Source organism: Heloderma suspectum, chromosome 3 (assembly GCF_057233095.1).
Source record: "Heloderma suspectum isolate Gila_16-S chromosome 3, 16-S_ref, whole genome shotgun sequence".
NCBI classification, from domain to species: Eukaryota; Metazoa; Chordata; class Lepidosauria; order Squamata; family Helodermatidae; genus Heloderma; species Heloderma suspectum.
The window spans coordinates 282,173,156-282,192,702 of record NC_139460.1 but is presented as its reverse complement, the minus strand read 5'-3'; the positions used below and the strand labels follow the sequence as shown (position 1 = coordinate 282,192,702).

The 19,547-nt window shown below is 40.6% G+C and overlaps 1 protein-coding gene across 1 annotated transcript in view; it reads left to right on the top strand.

Annotated features, from left to right (window-relative positions):
• Nucleotides 1-13,917, top strand: part of CUL3 (cullin 3) — a 69,146-nt gene extending 55,229 nt beyond the window's left edge. Inside the window, exons 11-16 of the mRNA XM_084847128.1 lie at nt 4,840-4,964; nt 5,568-5,664; nt 6,740-6,874; nt 8,223-8,409; nt 11,314-11,459; nt 13,332-13,917. Of these exons, the coding sequence (XP_084703254.1) occupies nt 4,840-4,964; nt 5,568-5,664; nt 6,740-6,874; nt 8,223-8,409; nt 11,314-11,459; nt 13,332-13,463 (822 nt within the window). The 3' untranslated portion in view covers nt 13,464-13,917. The remainder of the gene's footprint in view (nt 1-4,839; nt 4,965-5,567; nt 5,665-6,739; nt 6,875-8,222; nt 8,410-11,313; nt 11,460-13,331) is intronic.
• Nucleotides 13,918-19,547: the final 5,630 nt, after the last annotated feature.

Genomic DNA, 19,547 nt, shown 5'->3' with positions numbered 1-19,547 from the left:
AGAGGGGAATCAGGCGCAGTATATGACAGCAACACAGATATGCAGAGAGGAATAGAATTGAACCGAATGAGCTTCAGACACTGAGGTGAGGGTGGGCAGGGGCTGCAACTGTAAGCATTTTAAATGGAAAAGTCCACCATCCCTACTGCAGCCTTCAGAGTAAAGGGTGTGGCAAAAGTTGAGAGCTGCAAAAGTAGCAGAATCAGACACAGGGGTGGCAGGTTTTGCGAAGGCAAGTAGCTGGAAGAATTTGGGGAGAAAAAGATCATAGAGGACGATTGCTTTCTGCGTACTGGAACAGCAGTTCTAGAGAGAGCAGAAGAAGGGAGGTAAGAGGCAGCAAATTTGGATATGATGGGGTGGGGGAATGTGGTTGGTGCCATGATGCTAGAGTCAATCACCAGAAGACTGAGGATAATTCTATACTGAAATATGAGGTTCTCGGGAAGCTGAATTCTGCGGCTCATACCATATTTTGGTTCCGACTGAATCATGGTACATCCACAGCTCTAAGACTTGCTAGATTTTTAATGCAAAATGAAAAGTAACACACACAGGACACAGGGCTTTGTCTCCCATCCCTGCTGGGGCCTGATAACCTTGGAACCTCAGCACGTTGAAAGGAAGGAGACACACAAACCCAGCAAGAGAAGCCATCTTCAAGCACTGCCCTGTGTTTTCACTGCCCAGTGCAAATGGTAGTTGCTGCTCTCAAAAGGTAACTTGTTCCTTCTGGGCTCCGCAAAACAAGTAAATACTTGTAGCATTGCACTATGTACACTGTAGTTCTGAGAGATTTGGTGGGGTGGAGGGGAGAAGGAGGGAGGTGTCCAGCATACTACTGGGGAAGAGCAGAGGGAATTTCCAAGTAGCGCCAGAAAGAGTGAAGCGGCTGGGCCAAAGCTGAAAGGACACTCAGCTGTGGATGTGTCTGGTGGTGAAAAGAAAGTCCGATGCTGTAAAGAACAATATTGTTTAGGAACCTGGAATGTAAAGTCAATGAATAAAGGTAAGCTGGAGGTGGTCAAACATGAGATGGCAAGATTGAACATCGACATCTTGGGAATCAGTGAACTAAAATGGACAAGCATGGGCAAATTTAATTCAGGTGACCATCATATCTACTACTGTGGGCAAGAATCCTTTAGAAGAAATGGAGTAGGACTCATAGTCAACAAAAGGGTGGGAAAAGCAGTACTGGGGTACAATCTCAAAAACGATAGAATGATCTCAGTACGAATCCAAGGCAAACCATTCAACATCACAGTAATTCAAGTCTATGCCCCAATCACTGAGGCCAAAGAAGCTGAGGTTGATCGGTTCTATGAAGACCTCCAACACCTTCTAGAACTAACACCAAAAAAAGATGTCCTCTTCATCATAGGGGATTGGAATGCTAAAGTAGGAAGTCAAGAAATCACCGGGATAACAGGCAAGCATGGCCTTGGTGTACAGAATGAAGCAGGACAAAGGCTAATAGAGTTTTGCCAAGAGAACACGCTGATCATAGCAAACACTCTTTTCCAACAGCACAAGAGGCGACTCTACACATGGACATCACCAGATGGTCAATATCGAAATCAGATTGATTATGTACTTTGCAGCCAAAGATGGAGAAGTCAGTAAAAACAAGACCTGGAGCTGACTGTGGCTCGGATCATGAGCTTCTTATTGCAAAATTTCGGCTTAAATTGAAGAACGTAGGGAAAACTACTAAACCATTCAGGTATGACCTCAATCATATCCCTTATGAATATACAGTGGAGGTGAGGAATAGATTTAAGGGATTAGACCTGATAGACAGAGTGAGGAACTATGGACGGAGGTCCGTAACATTGTTCAGGAGGCAGCAACGAAATCCATTCCAAAGAAAAAGAAATGCAAGAAAGCCAAGTGGCTGTCTGATGAGGCTTTACAAGTAGCTGAGGAAAGAAGGGAAGCGAAAAGCAAGGGAGAAAGGGGAAGATATATCCAACTGAATGCAGAGTTCCAGAGAATAGCAAGGAGAGACAAGAAGGCCTTCTTAAATGAACAATGCAAAGAAATTGAGGAAAACAATAGAATGGGAAAGACGAGAGATCTCTTCAAGATCACTTCCTGGCATATAGAAGGGCAAGAAATGGAAGCAGTGACAGATTTTATTTTCTTGGCTCCAAGATCACTGCAGACGGTGACTGTAGCCATGAAATTAAAAGACGCTTGCTCCTTGGGAGGAAAGCTATGGCAAACCTAGACAGCATAGTAAGCAGCAGAGGCATCACCTTGCCGACAAAGGTTTGTATAATCAAAGCTATGGTTTTCCCAGTAGCAACGTATGGCTGTGAGAGCTGGACTATAAGAAAGGCTGAGCGCCAAAGAATCGATGCTTTCGAACCGTGGTGCTGGAGAAGACTCTTACGAGTCCCCTGGACTGCAAGGAGGTCAAATCAGTCAATCCTAAAGGACATCAATCCTGAGTGCTCATTGGAAGGACAGATACTGAAGCTGAAGCTTAAATGTTTTGGCCAGGAGATGCGAGGAGAACACTACCTGGAAAAGACCCTGAAGCTGGGAAAGATTGAAGGCAAAAGGAGAAGGGGACGGCAGAGGATGAGGTGGCTAGATAGCATCACTGATGCAATGAATATGAACTTGAGCACACTCCGGGAGAGAGCGGAGGACAGGAAGGCCCGGCGTGCTATGGTCCATGGGGTCACAAAGGGTCGGACACAACTTAACGACTGAACAACAACAACAAGGGGAGAAGGAACTCAGACAAAGCAAGGGGTGGGTGGATACCCCTGGATATATTCAAAACTACATTAAGTCGTATAATATTTGAGGCAGAAAACTGGTGGCCAGTTAGGTCCTATCCTCATAGTATGTGTTACACTTAGTTTGAATAAGATTTAAAATTCTTCAGAATTGTAGCCCTATTAAGGTCCTATTACAGTTCAAATAATGAGCCCAGAGTGGAGTCGTGGTGAGTAGTTCTGCCCCCAATATTGCATACAAAAACTTTGGGGGGGGGGCGCTCTATGTGTACAGCTGTACAAGCAGAGGCCTATTCTCTGAAGACGTTTGTGTTGTACATGTAGACGTCAAAGGGAGGGGCTATTCTGTGTGATGTGTGTGTTTACTTTTAGCTATAAGTCAAATTCCTGAGTAGGGCTTAAATCTCCTAACTGAACCGCTTAACCAGCAGATGGCACACACCAACTTTCGTATGATAGGAAATAATTAAGCATCTGACAATATTTAAGAGAGTACTGTACTCCATTTAAAGCTTATCTGTGGCGCATACACAAAGACTGTAGGTCATCAGAGTTGCACTTTAGGATTCTTAACACCTTAGGTTATTCAGTCAAACTGACTTTTAGGCATCTGATACTTTACTTTAGGACCCATAGATAACAATAATTTGAGAGCTACCTAACTGAAGACCAAGGAACATGAGACCTATATAATGGGACAAATAGCAGAGGGGGGGGGGATGTTTACATTTAGGAGAAATGGTACAGGGGGAAGGAGCTGAACCTTCCTCCCCAAGCACCTTGGTCATGATGCAGTTCTCTACAAGTCTGGTTTTTAAAGAAATTTAAAGATAGGAAATGCAGTCAGACATCTCCATTTCATCTGCTTTGGCCCTGTTTCTTTTTCATATTGTTGCATGTTTCATAGCAAAACTTTAAAAATGTGATGCAATTTTTCTCTTCTTTGGTAACCCCATTAGTGAAAATTCTACATGGTATTGTTAATGGCAAATCAGTTACGTGTAGAACTAGAATTATGACAGAATGTTTACTGTAAAAGTTAAGCTGTTCACATTAACAAAAGTAAATAACATAAGAATGTAAAAAGTCCTGCTGGATCAAACCAAGGGCTCAACTGGTCTACCACCAAGGGCTCTGTTTCCAAAGAGGCACACAAGCAGGACATGAAGGTACTGGGTCTCCTTCGTTGTTTGTCCCCAATATCCAGAACTCAAAAGCATATAGTGCCTCTGAACCCGGAGGTTCAATTTAGCTATCATGGCTTATAGCTCTATCAAAAGCTATCCTTAGCACTATGAACTGAGCTGAGGTTTAGCCCATGGTGCTGTTGTCAGTATCGGTGGTCAATTCTGGAACTACATACATACAAAGCCAAGGTAAGAAAAGAGCAAGTAAATGCAAAATTGAAAAATTACCTTTTCAATGACTAACACAGTAGCATTACATATTTTATGATATGTGGTGTTATATGCAGAACTCTACAAAATTATGGAGTTCTTTCAAAATCAAATGGTGGCTTAAGAAAAGCCCTATGGAAAATAGGGGAAGGAGAACATAAAATGCACTGCCGTTTTTGAAAGAAAAACTTAATTGTTTTTAAATTGTTAAAATTGCTGCTGCATAATGCAAAGAAGTCCAGCAAAATAAAATAGCATGATATACCTGCCTGCCATCCCATGTTTAAGCTGTACACTGGTAGAAAAAAGTATACAATTCACAGAATATTTATAATCTCTCTCACCTTCATCAGTTTTTTTTCTATCCATTGCTAACGGTAGTAGAGCCACCACCGGAATTTTCCAAAGAGTTCGGAAGGTTATCATGGATTTTAGCTTGATTAAAGCTGGTGCCTTCATTTTATTCCATGTCATCTAATTATGTAGTTTGGGGGTGGATTCACATGACCTGATGTTTCCATCCAATTATCTTTTTCACCTGTACCACTTCATATGTTACGTTTTGGTTTAATGAAAATAAGGCAGCCATGTCTATCTTGAATAGTAAGCTATATATTTCCTGCTATATGGAAGACAGAAAAATGAAAAAGTCAGTAAGAGTTCATAATGTATTTTGTCTGTCTCTGCAGGTCTCATTAGGCGGTGTTGATCTGACAGTGCGGGTTCTGACAACAGGCTACTGGCCCACTCAGTCGGCCACACCAAAGTGCAACATTCCCCCAGCCCCCAGACATGCTTTTGAAATATTTAGGAGGTAAGGAATAGTTAAGATTTTTTTTCCTGAATAGTTAGTAGAATTTTTTTTTTAAGTCAATGGCCAGATTATTATGTGTTCAATGCTTCCACATGCACTCCCGAACATCTGTAACTTCCTCTTCCAACAGTAGCTAGTGATGATATATTGGATGCTACTTGGATCTTCTAAATTCTTGACAATGTTTTTTCTAGTGGTGCAGGGGACTGAGGTAGGACAGGAGGCCTCAGGAGCTGTGGTGCATGTGCAGAAGCCCCTGGCCAGCCCTTTGGATTCAGTCCACTTGTTTATGATGTATTGGAGCCCGTACTGGTACTAAACATTTAATGCTCAGATTGGTACTAAGCATTTATAGTGTTTGGGATAAACTGCTGAAATACGGTTTTGAAGGAAACTTTTTACCCCTAAAAAGTCTTTGATCCATAACATGACCTTGTTTATGATGAACGCTAACTTTATGTCTGCTTCTTAGAACTACTGATGCTTGCTTGCTTGCTTGCTGTGCTATCAGTCAAAAATAATAAACTTTTATATGGACACATAAAAGGTTTTTGTTTAAAACCTGGGTGGTCAAATGGCCATTCAACTTCTTGATTTTTGTAGATTTTATTTAGCCAAACATAGTGGACGACAACTGACACTCCAGCATCACATGGGCTCTGCAGATCTCAATGCCACTTTCTATGGTCCTGTTAAAAAAGTAAGTGCTGTGCCTATAAAGTGGGATGGGGGATAAATTTGTTTAGTTAACACTTTAGTGCAGACTTACCTAATTTCCTCTTCCCAAACCAATGCACGAACTGAAACACAGTTATCCTTTCGTATTCACACATCTCCAAATATTGTGACATAGTTCTCCAATAGAAATTGTACATGTTAGGGTAAAGTGCTCTCAAAAATGCATATATTAGGCAAAATTGTGTACAAAAATACGTACATTAGGAAAAATAATCAGGCTTGTGCAGCGATCTTTAAAAGAATCCACAAAGTGGTGCGTAAAGGGGACAAAGGATAGCTACCTTTAAAAAGATGAGGAACTGAGAGAAACATAACTTCTTCCATCCATATCTATACACATACTATGCCTTTGAATTGCATCTTCACTTATTGTTACCTTAAAAACAGAATTCATTTGTAAATACATTTCCATCTTTCATGTAACAAGCTGGTTTTAACAATACTTACCCCTGTTAATCTAAATTTAACAATTCAGAGAGTGGTATTCTGGGACATTTATTATGTTAAATACTATTGTAAATGTGTGTATGATGCACAATGATGTAATTACAGGGATCTCAAGCTATTTTGCTAAGTATTCCCCTCTTCCTAAGTTTCAGGGTCCATGTATATTTGTCATTTCCCTCTCCTAACTTCTCATTACCAGTAAGGATTGAAATTTTACCCTTTATTGTGTAATCCTTGATCTCTTCAGGACCTTTGATTTCTGTATCTGTGCTGCCTCAATTTGTCACACTTACACCATCAGCCAAAATTTGAAAGCCTGTTGAATAGATATGATGGTGATACATACTTCAGATAGCTAATTAAAAAGCAAATGGAGGCTTTATAAGCTGTTTTGCTTTTAAATGCAAAACTATTTAAACTCTGGGGAAAGAGAATGGAGATAAATATCTAAAAATGAACAACATTGTTTTGAATTTGTAAGTAGATGAATCAGACAACAACTTATACTTTATAGTAAGTTACATAGAACACTTAAGAAGCAAAACATAATGTTCCCAGAATGATTTTTGACTTTTTAAAATTTAAAACAGGAAGATGGCTCAGAAGTTGGTGTAGGAGGTGCCCAAGTAACTGGCTCTAACACACGGAAGCACATATTGCAAGTCTCCACTTTCCAGATGACGATACTAATGCTCTTTAACAACAGAGAAAAATACACTTTTGAGGTATGAGCTGTGGCTTTCTGTAAAATTGCAACTATCTTCTGAATATGCGCTTATCTTCCCGCACAGTATGAGGAAGGGGAATTATTCATCACTTTGAGCATTTGTACAGGAAGTTCCTGAACTTGGTATATAAGGCGAGTAATGCTTGCACTATCCATGGCTCCTATCAGCCCTAATTCAGAAATATTCTTCAATTGCTACTGAAAGTCAGAGTATTCGGCATTCATTGTATACTTGAATCTATCTTGGGTTCAGCTCTTAAGAATTTTTTATTGCTTCCAAATCCTTTTGATTCAAGGGCAATCTTAAAATCCCATTAAAACTATCTTAGGCAAAATTGAAGTGTGGCAAGCCCAAACAGATATTTTTATTTACAGTACTTACTGCTAGTGGCAACAGAACTCACTTTTACTTGCCATGTAATGATGCAGCAAATGTATACTTAGCTGTCTTCCTGACATGTGTGTGACACAGTAATAAAGTATAGGATATTGCCTTGAATGTCACTACAGAGGGTGAAATGGCATTGTAATTCAATGTGAAATTTTAAAAAACCAATCAAGCAGCTTGAAGAGGTAGCCTAGTTGATGTTTCCCCTAAAGGAAGTATATTTAAATCCGAGGAGTTCCAAGCAATTACAGTACTTTCCTACTTCAATATTTAATATATTTTGTGGAAAAATCTTGTTTTTATACACACCAGGAATTGGACACCTCTGACCCACAGAGGCTTTGGCTCTCTCTGTGGGTCTTCCCCAAGCCCCACCCTCTGGAGTCTTGCAGAGGGAAATTCTCATGTTATCTCCAATCAGTCATGAGGACAAGCAGTGCGCAGGGGCATCCCCACTGTTATCTGTGATTATTGATCAGAGATATCAGGGATTCCCCATATTCTTTGCTCACCCTCCCAATTGGGAGGACAATGGGTATGGGTGGGGGAGGGGGAGAGGAGTTCTTGCACCCTTTTTTCTGGGCTGATCTTTTCTAGTTCAGGATTTTTTGAGTTCTCTATACTTCTGTCTCTCACCTGGAGACTGATGCAGTATAGGTCAGAAAAGACTTCAACACTGCTGTGTTAAATGTATAGGTCATCTGATGCCTGTACAGATTTGTGAACAACATGCCCTGTGCTACAGTGTACCTTGTTATGTTAAGTAGTAAGATCAAGTGCTAATACACACTACTATCAACTTGTACAGTCAAGATCTGCTTTCATTTTTTGTAAATATGAATTGATAGTCTTGGACTAATTTGAGTAAAGGGGGAAGACCTCTTCAAACCTGTTCACAAGTTTGTTTTCTTGAGAACCTTCTTTGCCACATAAACATCCATTGTTCAATTTAATATAGGAAATACAACAGGAGACAGATATCCCCGAAAGAGAGCTTGTACGAGCGCTACAGTCCCTTGCATGTGGAAAGCCAACACAACGGGTTCTCACAAAAGAACCAAAATCAAAAGAAATAGAAAATGGACATATATTTACAGTGAATGATCAGTTCACATCCAAACTGCACAGAGTCAAGATTCAAACAGGTATGTTCAGTTTCATTCTCAGCTATCATTTATGGGCCCCATCCCCTCTTGACTCCTAGTTGCCATCTCCCCCGCAGTATTCCTTCCCATCCACCACATAATCAAATTCTGCCTTTCTGGCTCCTTCTCTACTGCTTTTAAATATGCAACTTCCAAACTCCTGGAGTATGCTGCTTACTCAACTGTTTCTCTTCTCAACTTTGCTTTTGAGCCCCTATCTGGTTTCTGTTCCCAGTAATCCACTGGAACAGCCCTCATAAAAATTACTGATGAACACCTCACTAAAGGTCTCTATTCAGTCCTTATCCTTGTTGATCTTTTTGCTGCCTTTGATGCAGTCCTGCTTGACTCTCTTTATACCCTGAGTCTCTGTGATTTGGTCCTCAGATATTTATCTTCCAGTCTAATGTTCTTTCAGTGTCTCCACAGGGTAAAGCTCTTCTTCTTTCCCTCTTTCTATTGGTGTCCCTGAAGGCTCTGTTCTTGGCCTTCTTCCCTTCTCTCTACATACTGTACTTGGATGACCCCATCAAATTTTGTGGCTTTCAGTAACACCTATACCCTGAGGACATCCAATTTTACCTTTCTATCTCAGGATGTTCTCCCTCCATCCAGTCAAACATCTCTAACTGCCCTTCTGATATTTCCACTTGAGGCTTCATTGTCATCTTAAGGGCAACATGTCCATGACCAAATTTCTCATCTCCCCCTGTTCCCAGCCCTCTTCTTTTTGTATGTTCTCCTTATTGATTGACAGTGTCAATAATCTGTCCTGCTGAACAGGCATGCAGCCTTGGCTATATCCATGACTCTTCTCTCTCTTTTGTTCCCCATATTCAGTTTGTTTCCAAGTTATGATACTTTACCCTTTACAACATAGCAAACTATGGCCTTTTCTTCTCTGTCTCCTTGGCTAGATCTCTCATCCATGCCCTGACTATCTGTTGCCTAGTCTACTGTAGTCCTCTTCTCTCTGGACTTACACTGTCTCATCATGTTCCTCCCTCCTATCCAGCACTTTGTTGCCAAAATCATTCACTTCGGTAAGCACTCTAATTGCATCGTGCCCTTTCTTAGATCCCTGCACTGGGTTCCTGTCTGCCCCCAGATCTAGCACAAACTTCTTGTTCTTAACTTCAAAGACTTCTAGGGCCTTGCCCTCCCCTATCTTTCTACTCTTATATCCCAATACATCCCTGCCCGTGATCTTCATTTTTCTAGCTCCACCATCCTCCGCTATTGCAAGGTCTCCTACTCACTCAGAAGATCCCGTTCTTTCTCTCATTTCCCCATATGCCTGGAACTGCATCCCAGTACGCTACTTGATGCCACCCCTTACTTCAAATCCTTTCTCAAAACTCATCTTTTCCAAAAAAAAAGAGAGAGAGAGAGAGAGAGAGAGACCTTTGGCACAACCCCCTTGTTTCCTTGCCCTACTGCAACTAAACCTAGGTACATGTAATTGTGCATTCTTCCTATTTTAATCCTGTACATTCTTCCTGAATTAATTCCTGCCTTCATGTCCCTCCCCTTCTTCCCCTTTCCGCTGTGTCGTATTTTAGATTGTGAACCCCTTGAGGCAGGGTTCTGTCCTTTATACTCTGTAAAGCTCCATGCGCACTGATGGTGCATGCTTGCATGATGATAGGTTACAATACTGGAATCATACTGACTAGTACAACAACCATCTTATTGACCTATTCATAGGGGTACCTGCAAAAAACTAACGTTTCCTTTCACCAGTACTGGCTTCGGTGTAGCTAGCTGGACTCCTATGGTTTTAATTTCCTTTTGTAATATGTACTGTGGACAATAAGAATATTCAAAAATGTATGCCATTATTACTGAAGCCTTGATTCACTTCAGCTTTGATAAGTAAATGGTTGAATTTGTTACCAGTGATGTACAAGATCTTTGTACAAAATAAAAAGGGAGGTGGATCAGATGACCTTACCTTGACTGGAAGGGGAAAAGGAAGGTAGGGAAAAGATCCACAAACAGCAGTTACAGACATAGAGACACGCATGTACGATAAACAGTTTATGACAGAAAATACTTTTCTTTTCAGTCTGTGTTTAGTAGCTGTGTAAGTTTGTTTGGGGGATTATAGAAAATAAGATCAACTATGTACACTGTTTCAGTAGGAGCCAGACTAGCCCCAAAAGTCGCATTATGACACTTCCCTTTATTTTCATCAGTCTGTGGCATGTCTGACTGTATATCAGCAGCCCTGGGTTATCCAGAACTGCGCTCTTACAAATGTGATCCTTTCCACCAAAGCAACATTAATCTATTTGACTGTACTCTAAATAGCAAGCCTTACAGCACAGGTGGGCAAGCGGCCCACAGAACTTGCGCGCTTCCTCTGCTGCTCAGCCATCAGCAGTGTGGTAGTGGATGGATGGCTGTTCTGGTGCTGCTGACAGCAGTGGAGAAACAGCTATCTTGATCAAGATTGCTGGGGATGGGGAGACTTTAACCTACACATGCGCGCGCGAACACACACACACACACACACACACACACTAGATGGTTGCGGGTGGAGGCTGTGTGTCAGTGTTTGTGCGTGGGGGGGGGGAGGGTGAATGGGTCTGTGTGTCCTGGCCCCACCCACCTATGTGTCCCCCAAAGACTTCCACAGCCACTTTTACCCCAAAATAGTTGCCAGCTCCTGTCTTACAAGAAGCATTAGTCTTGCTTTAAATGAATGAATGTGAAACATGTCTCTTTCTTATACTTTTTGGTGGGTTGCAGTTTTGCACGTTATTCGATTACAAATATGTATTGAAATCGCAGAAGAAAAATCTTTTGGCAGTATGTCCAAACAGCCAAAAAAGTTAACGTCTTTAGGATTTGATATTTAAAGTATTTCTATCTTTTGAAGTATTGCTCCTATTCTTTCAGTTGCTGCCAAACAAGGAGAATCGGACCCAGAAAGAAAAGAAACAAGACAGAAAGTAGATGATGACAGAAAACATGAGATAGAGGCTGCTATAGTGCGGATAATGAAATCTAGGAAGAAGATGCAACATAATGTGCTAGTAGCAGAGGTAATCTCACTCTGTTGATTGAATGGAGTTAGGGGAATAAATTATAGCACTGTGCCGAACCCTGCCCCCTACTTTCATGAAATCCTTCCCTCCCTGTGAACAAGGCATTTCTTTCTGCTTCTTTCACAGGGAGGGGGAGAATTTCAATGAAATTTCTCATTGGGAAGGGGTTCCATTTACCTTTTGATTGTAGGAGGTGGCAGACAGGACTTCTTTCTGGTTTTTGTCTTACTTCAAAAAAGCCCAGCCAACTATCGCAGCACCGCAGGACTCCTAGTAGAGAGGCTTTTAGCCAACAGTGCTTCCTGGAATGCCTAGGTCACCATGTGACGTTGTACAGTCTCCTGAGCATTCAGGAGCTGCTGTCTGGCTGAAAGCCTCTAGGCAAAGAGCCCCATGCTGCTATGAGCAAGAACGGAACTTTTATTAGAGCTTTAGCTATTTTTTGTTGCCCACTGCTAAAATGCAGATGCTAAAAGGTTTCAATTGAGGAAATGCAGACCTCAACCAAGAAAATATTACCCATCCCTGCTTCAACAGAATCCTTAGAACTCTCACTTGAATACAATTCCTAGGATTTTTTGGGAATAGCCATGACAGATAAGCTGATATAAAATTAATATACATTTTGGAGTATAGATATGCCCTAAGATCCTCAGAATATTCTTAATGTTAGATTGCAAATCCTGTCTTAGAGAGACCTTATATAGTGAAGGAGAAAACTGATAAAGCCCTACTGTGTTTCCTAAAATGTGTAATTCCTCTGTTGAAGGAATTAAATATTTGCTCATGAACTGAATGCTAAGTATTGTATGACTCGCAGTTTGCAATGAATACCAAAAACCATCTGTTCTCCTTTTGCATGTTGAGCTTTCAAATCTAGGTAGAACCCAGAAATATTACTCAACTCCCAAGACAAGCGCCCTTTGGTCCTTTGGCAGCTGCTTGACCCTTTTGTGTATCTTGGTCAATATGACTGATTTTTTTTAATTTTCTGTGAGAACTTCTCAGAATGTGTTACAGTTCTTCATGGAAACATCTTGCAGGACAGATTAGGCTAAGAAATGTTGCCCTGTCAATTGGATTCTTAGCTCAGTGGGTTTTATTAAAATTATTATTCTAGGTGTTTTACATATAAACTTGACATTCCCACTAGACCACATCTTGCCAGAATGTGAAAATCCTAGTATTAATATAAAAAAATTGTTACTGTTGCTAAGAACTTTGAGTATGAGATGGCATCCAACGTGGTGATGGCAATGCCCATCTCTGAACAAGACATCCTGTTAAGAGCCTTTTCACAACATAACCACTTGAATTTCAAAGAACCAGAGAAAAAACTTGATGAATCACAATGATTTTAGAACAATCTCAATTGTATAATGAAAATAAATTGCTGCTAAATTGTGAGGATGTTAGCTGTACCAGTTGGTATTGATGGTTGGTTGCTTTTTAGGATTTTCATTTAACTTCAGTGGCCTTTGTGAAAACATGGATCATTGAGGAGACACGTTACATTCTTTCTGGTTGCTTTAAAGCCAGAGTTCGCTTTAATATGTGCATTCTTGCTATGCTAGTATCACTACCGATGGTAAAATAATTTCCAGAGGGGATATTAGTCCGTTGCAGCAAAAACAACAGTGTTGTGACACATTAAAAACTAACACATTTATTATGGCATAAGCTTTCATGGACTACAGCCACTTTATCAGATGTGTGAAACATTACCTTGAATTCTGTGTGTGTGTGTGTGTGTGTGTGTGTGTGTGTACAAAATATACATGCACACACACAGGGTGGGTGGAATTGTAAACAGTGAGGCCAGTGGGAATTGAAATGCAGAAAGTACAAATAATGTTTCTTACGTTCCAGGTAACTCAGCAACTGAAGGCACGATTCCTACCAAGTCCAGTTGTTATTAAAAAGCGTATTGAAGGACTTATTGAGCGAGAATATTTGGCACGAACACCTGAGGACCGCAAAGTATACACTTACGTAGCATAAAATGTGTTCCGCAAATATGATTTATTCTTGGACTATACTCTTCGCATGAACTGGGAAGTTCTTTTAAATCATTAAATATTAAGACGACCATCTCTTCTATTAAATTACAATACATGTTCTAGACCATTCAGATCAAGCCTTTACTCCTTCGGAGAGTTTTTCAACATCAAAATGATTGAGCTTCAAGCTTCTCAGCGTTTATCCCTGTAGAGATCATCCTTACAGTTCCTCGGGAAAATGTGAATGTGCCGCGTTTTTGTTTTCAATACTGTATGAAAACAGGAAAAAAATAAAAACAAATTTAGAAAATACAGCTCATTAAAAAATAAAATTGTTGGAATTTCATTTCCCTGAATCTTCAGTGTTGATGTAAATGTGTTTTCTGTAGTGTTGCTTAGCACTTTGCGCATTGTATACGTTGGGTTACAAAAAAAAAACCACACAGATGGTAAGACCGAATTTCCAAAAATACTGCTCTGCTTTGGACATTTCTTTAAAGAGCCATGTTTAATTTAATATTTGATAAATTTCTAAAAACCTGAGAACACAATTTTAGCATGCTTTACTTCTCCACCTGCATTCATTCATATTCCAGCTGCTAATATCATCAGGAATCTTGTTTTGGGCACAGTTAAGGGCTGTAATATTTGGCCTTCCCTTTTGTAATTTGAGTTCTTCCAAATTAAGTTACATACTGATTAGGTTTGCTCTGGTTCCTTTATAGGAGAAATGGGAAAACATTAGTGTGTATAAACTGTATGATACTTTTTGCTGTTGTACTCACTGCTCGTAGTGGATTGTACAGAGCGATGTTTTTATTTCACTCAGTGTAGACAAACAAATTTAAAATAAATGGATTTAGTATACACGGAGCACTAATTCAAATGTATTAGAGCACAGGGATGGCAATTTATTAAACTAAACACTGCCCCTCGGAGAAGCACATTAGCCTACGCTCTATTCATGAGATAGAGGGGGGGTTATGGCTTTTTGATTTCCCATTTTTCAGAAGGTTCAAGTGAAGCCATTGTGCACTATTAATTTACTGTTTTAAAATGCAATCTAAAAATGCAATAAATATTGTTACTTTGATCTTAATGAAATCTCCAGTTCTTACAGCAAATATTTTCTCCCTCTCCTCAGGGTGGGTCAGCATGAAGTTTGGTTGCTTCAATACTTTCAAGACCAGAGTATTTCTATAGTGGATATGCATTGTGCTAGTCCTATAGTGTGTAATCTGACCCAAAATGTTTTATGTGTTTCTGCACTATATAACCTATCCATTTTTACTCCAGAGAATTCACCTTAGGTTTCTGTCACCATCAAAGATCCAACAGCACTATTTGTGATTTTGCTGTGGATTATGTAAGCAAACCCTGAAGTGCCACTGGTGAATTAAATTTAGCTTAAGTTCATAGATCGCAAAGGATAACTTTACACGTTTGGTTTATATAACAACGTCTAACTGTTTTCTCTGTGGCATTGTGAACTTAAAAAAAACTGACAGCATGAAGAAGAATTTGAGTGGCGCGGGGGCGCAGGGTATAAACCACCTTGTGCCCAGTGTTAGCCCATTGTAAGGGGTCTGGTTTTGAGCATGCTTTGTTCAACTAGAAATCCATGCTGCTCCCTGTCTGAATGATCTGTGCAGCTAGTGCAAGTGAGAAGGGAAATAACAGTTCATGAACTGAGTGAGTATATCACATATTGTTGCTGAAGTCTATTTTGTATGCTTCCATGAGTATGCCACAATACTTTCTTTCGGTAAGATATCTACTACTAATCATGTTTATAGTGCATTTGAAGTGCTTCACAGTGCTTCACATATGTTCTTAGTAATTCTTACAATGCTGTAAGGCAAGTTAGCATCATCTTTTGCCTGTTTTGCTTTTTTCTCCTTTTAAAAAAGCGCAAGATGGAAATGAGAATGGGGTGGGGAGAGAAGATGAAAGATGAACACGTCTGATGAAAAGTTGAAAGTGGGTCCTATGGTACAAGTTGGATTTAATGTTGAGGCCTGAGATTGAAAAGATAAAACTACTGCTTGAAGCAAATACAGATATTGATTAGATTTGAGCAGGGGAAAAACAGGACGTGTTTATACCATCACAAAATTGCCTATTTGGTTTTTTAAAACCTAAATATTTCAATCTATGCACTCTTACTTGGGAGTAATTCCCATTGAGCACAATAGGACTTTGGATATTGTTTGTTCCGTATGTAGGCATGAATAGAACTTGTTTTATTTTTCATAAGATTACCCTTGCCTTCAAAGGTTTCACATCTGATCATTTTCAAGGACAGATACCAGTCTTGCTTGGTTAAATTCTCTGAGGTAATTTTAACTAGGGTCTAGTTCTTGCAAACTGCAGATGAAGTGTACCACTTCAGATTGGAGTTTGCTGGTAAAATCTCACATGATGAAATGCTTTCCCATGGAAAAAAGTAGATGGAAAACAAACATGTCAGGTAGAAATCTAAGCTACGTTGCTTCTCCTTGACATATAGCTGTCTGGAGGGATTTTTAAATTATTTTTGTGGAGGAGTATTCAGTCACGTTGAGTCCCGATCTGTAATCTAAAGTGATACAGCCCAGACACAGCCAATGGGTAGGCCAAAGTTTGGGGCTGCTGCTCTTCATGTTCATTGCATGAATTAACTTAGGCGCTATTCTTTTTTGTTGTGTTGTTAGCATGCCATGTGCTTACCTTCAGTTATTTGTATTTCATTTTCTTAAGCTTACTTTGAGATGAATGGCTTATGTGTGGTAGAGATTTTAATACAAAGTGATGGCAAAGGGGCACAATATTTTAACTGTAAATGTTTGAATTTTGTCTGGAAGACTTCTCTTCATGACTGAAATATAGCTGCTGCGGGGTAAACATTACTTTGCTCTGTGGAAGCCAAAGCCACATCCTGTCTGCCCTATCTTTCAATTACCACTTGCTGCTAGGAAGCAGTGTTGCATTATTGCAATGGTATTCCAGGCTCTAGAGCTGATAAACAGTCAAGTAGAATGTCACTTAAGGGACTGTAACCACTATGCCTCATTGAAGATCTTTGCAAAAGCTCAGCTGTGCCATGCAGGTGAGGAAGGCTAGCAGAGCTATAGCACTATGATTGGAATAGGACCATTTGTTGTTGTTCAGTCGTTCAGTGATGTCCGACTCTTCGTGACCCCATGGACCATAGCACGCCAGGCCTTCCTGTCCTGCGCTCTCCCAGAGAGTGCTCAAGTTCATATTCATTGCATCGGTGATGCTATCTAGCCATCTCATCCTCTGTCGTCCCCTTCTCCTTTTGCCTTCAGTCTTTCCCAGCATCAGAGTCTTTTCCAGAGAGTTTTCTCTTCGCATTAGGTGGCCAAAATATTGGAGCTTCAGCTTCAATATCTGTCCTTCCAATGAGCACTCAAGGTTGATTTCCTTTAGGATGGACTGATTTGACCTCCTTGCAGTCCAGGGGACTTGTAAGAGTCTTCTCCAGCACCACAGTTCGAAAGCATCAATTCTTCGGCGCTCAGCCTTCCTTATAGTCCAGCTCTCACAGCCATACATTACTACTGGGAAAACCATAGCTTTGATTAGATGGACCTTTGTTGGCAAGGTGATGTCTCTACTTCTTACTATGCTGTCTAGGTTTGCCATAGCTTTCCTCCCAAGGAGCAAGCGTCCTTTAATTTCATGGCTACAGTCACCGTCTGCGGTGATCTTGGAGCCCAAGAAAGTAAAATCTGTCACTGCTTCCATTTCTTCCCCTTCTATATGCCAGGAAGTGATGGGGCCAGATGCCATGATCTTAGTTTTTTTAATGTTGAGTTTCAAACCAGCTTTTGCACTCTCCTCTTTCACCCTCAACAAGAGGCTCTTGAGATCCTCTTCGCTTTCTGCCATTAGGGTGGTATCGTCTGCATATCGGAGGTTGTTGATAATTTTCCCGGCAATCTTAATTCCAACCTGTGATTCATCCAACCCAGTGTTTCTCATGATGTCACCCTGCTTATTTAACTTATATGCAGAGTACAATATGCAGCCTTGTCGTACTCCTTTCCCAATTTTGAACCACTCGGTTGTTCCATGTCTGGTTCTTACTGTTGCTTCTTGACCCTGGTACAGGTTTCTCAGGAGACAGGTAAGGTGGTCTGGTACTCCCATCACTTTCAGAATTTGCCACATTTTGTTGTGATCCACACAATCAAAGGCTTTAGCGTAGTCAATGAAGCAGAAATAGACATTTTTCTGGAATTCTCTTGCTTTCTCCATGATCCAGCGAACATTGGCGATTTGATCTCTAGTTCCTCTGCCTCTTCGAAACCCAGCTTGTACTTCCGGTAGTTCTCGGTTCGCATACTGCTGAAGCCTAGCTTGTAGGATTTTGAGCATCACCTTGCTGGCATGTGAAATGAGCGCAATTGTGCGGTAATTTGAACACACTTTGGCGTTGCCCTTCTTTGGAATTGGAATGTAAACTGACCTTTTCCAGTCTTGCAGCCATTGTTGAATGTTCCAAATTTGTTGGCTTATTGAATGCAGCACTTTAACAGCATCATCTTTTAGGATTTTAAATAGCTCAACTGGAATACTGTCATCTCCGCTAGCTTTGTTGTTACTAATGCTTCCTAAGGCCCACTTGACTTCACTCTCTAGGATGTCAGGCTCAAGTTCAGTGACCGCACTATCATGGCTATCAGGGACATTAAGATCTTTTCTGTATAGTTCTGTGTATTCTTTCCACCTCTTCTTAATCTCATCTGCTTCTGTTAGGTCCCTGCCTTCTTTGTCCTTTATCATGCCCGTCTTTGCACAAAACGTTCCCTTGAGATCTCCAATTTTCTTGAAGAGATCTCTAGTCTTTCCCATTCTGTTGTTTTCCTCGATTTCTTTGCATTGTTCATTTAAGAAGGCCTTCTTGTCTCTCCTTGCTATTCTCTGGAACTCTGCATTCAGTTGGATATATCTTCCCCTTTCTCCCTTGCTTTTCACTTCCCTTCTTTCCTCAGCTACTTGTAAAGCCTCATCAGACAGCCACTTGGCTTTCTTGCATTTCTTTTTCTTTGGGATGGATTGAGTTGCTGCCTCCTGAACAATGTTACGGACCTCCGTCCATAGTTCCTCAGGCACTCTGTCTATCAGGTCTAATCCCTGAAATCTATTCCTCACCTCCACTGTATATTCATCAGGGATATGATTTAGGTCATACCTGAACGGTTTAGTGGTTTTCCCGACGTTCTTCAATTTAAGCTGAAATTTTGCAACAAGAAGCTCATGATCTGAGCCACAGTCAGCTCCAGGTCTTGTTTACTGACTGTATAGAGCTTCTCCATCTTTGGCTGCAAAGGACATAATCAATCTGATTTTGATATTGACCATCTGGTGATGTCCATGTGTAGAGTCGCCTCTTGTGCTGTTGGAAAAGAGTATTTGCTATGATCAGCGTGTTCTCTTGGCAAAACTCTATTAGCTTTTGTCCTGATTCATTTTGTACACCAAGGCCATGCCTGCCTGTTATCCCGGTGATTTCTTGACTTCCTACTTTAGCATTGGACATCTTTTTTTGGTGTTAGTTCTAGAAGGTGTTGTAGGTCTTCATAGAACCGATCAACCTCAGCTTCTTCGGCATCAGTGGTTGGGGCATAGACTTGAATTACTGTGATGTTGAATGGTTTGCCTTGGATTCGTACTGAGATCATTCTATCGTTTTTAAGATTGTACCCCAGTACTGCTTTTCCCATCCTTTTGTTGACTATGAGTGCTACTCCATTTCTTCTAAAGGATTCTTGCCCACACTAGTAGATATGATGGTCACCTGAATTAAATTCGCTCATGCCTGTCCATTTTAGTTTGCTGATTCCCAAGATGTTAATGTTCAATCTTGCCATCTCATGTTTGACCACCTCTAGCTTACCTTGATTGATTGATCTGACATTCCAGGTTCCTAAAGAATATTGTTCTTTACAGCATCAGATTTTCTTTTCCCTACCAGACACATCCACAGCTGAGTGTCCTTTCGGCTTTGGCCCAGCCGCTTCACTCTTTCTGGCGCTACTTGGAAATACCCTCTGCTCTTCCCCAGTAGTATATTGGA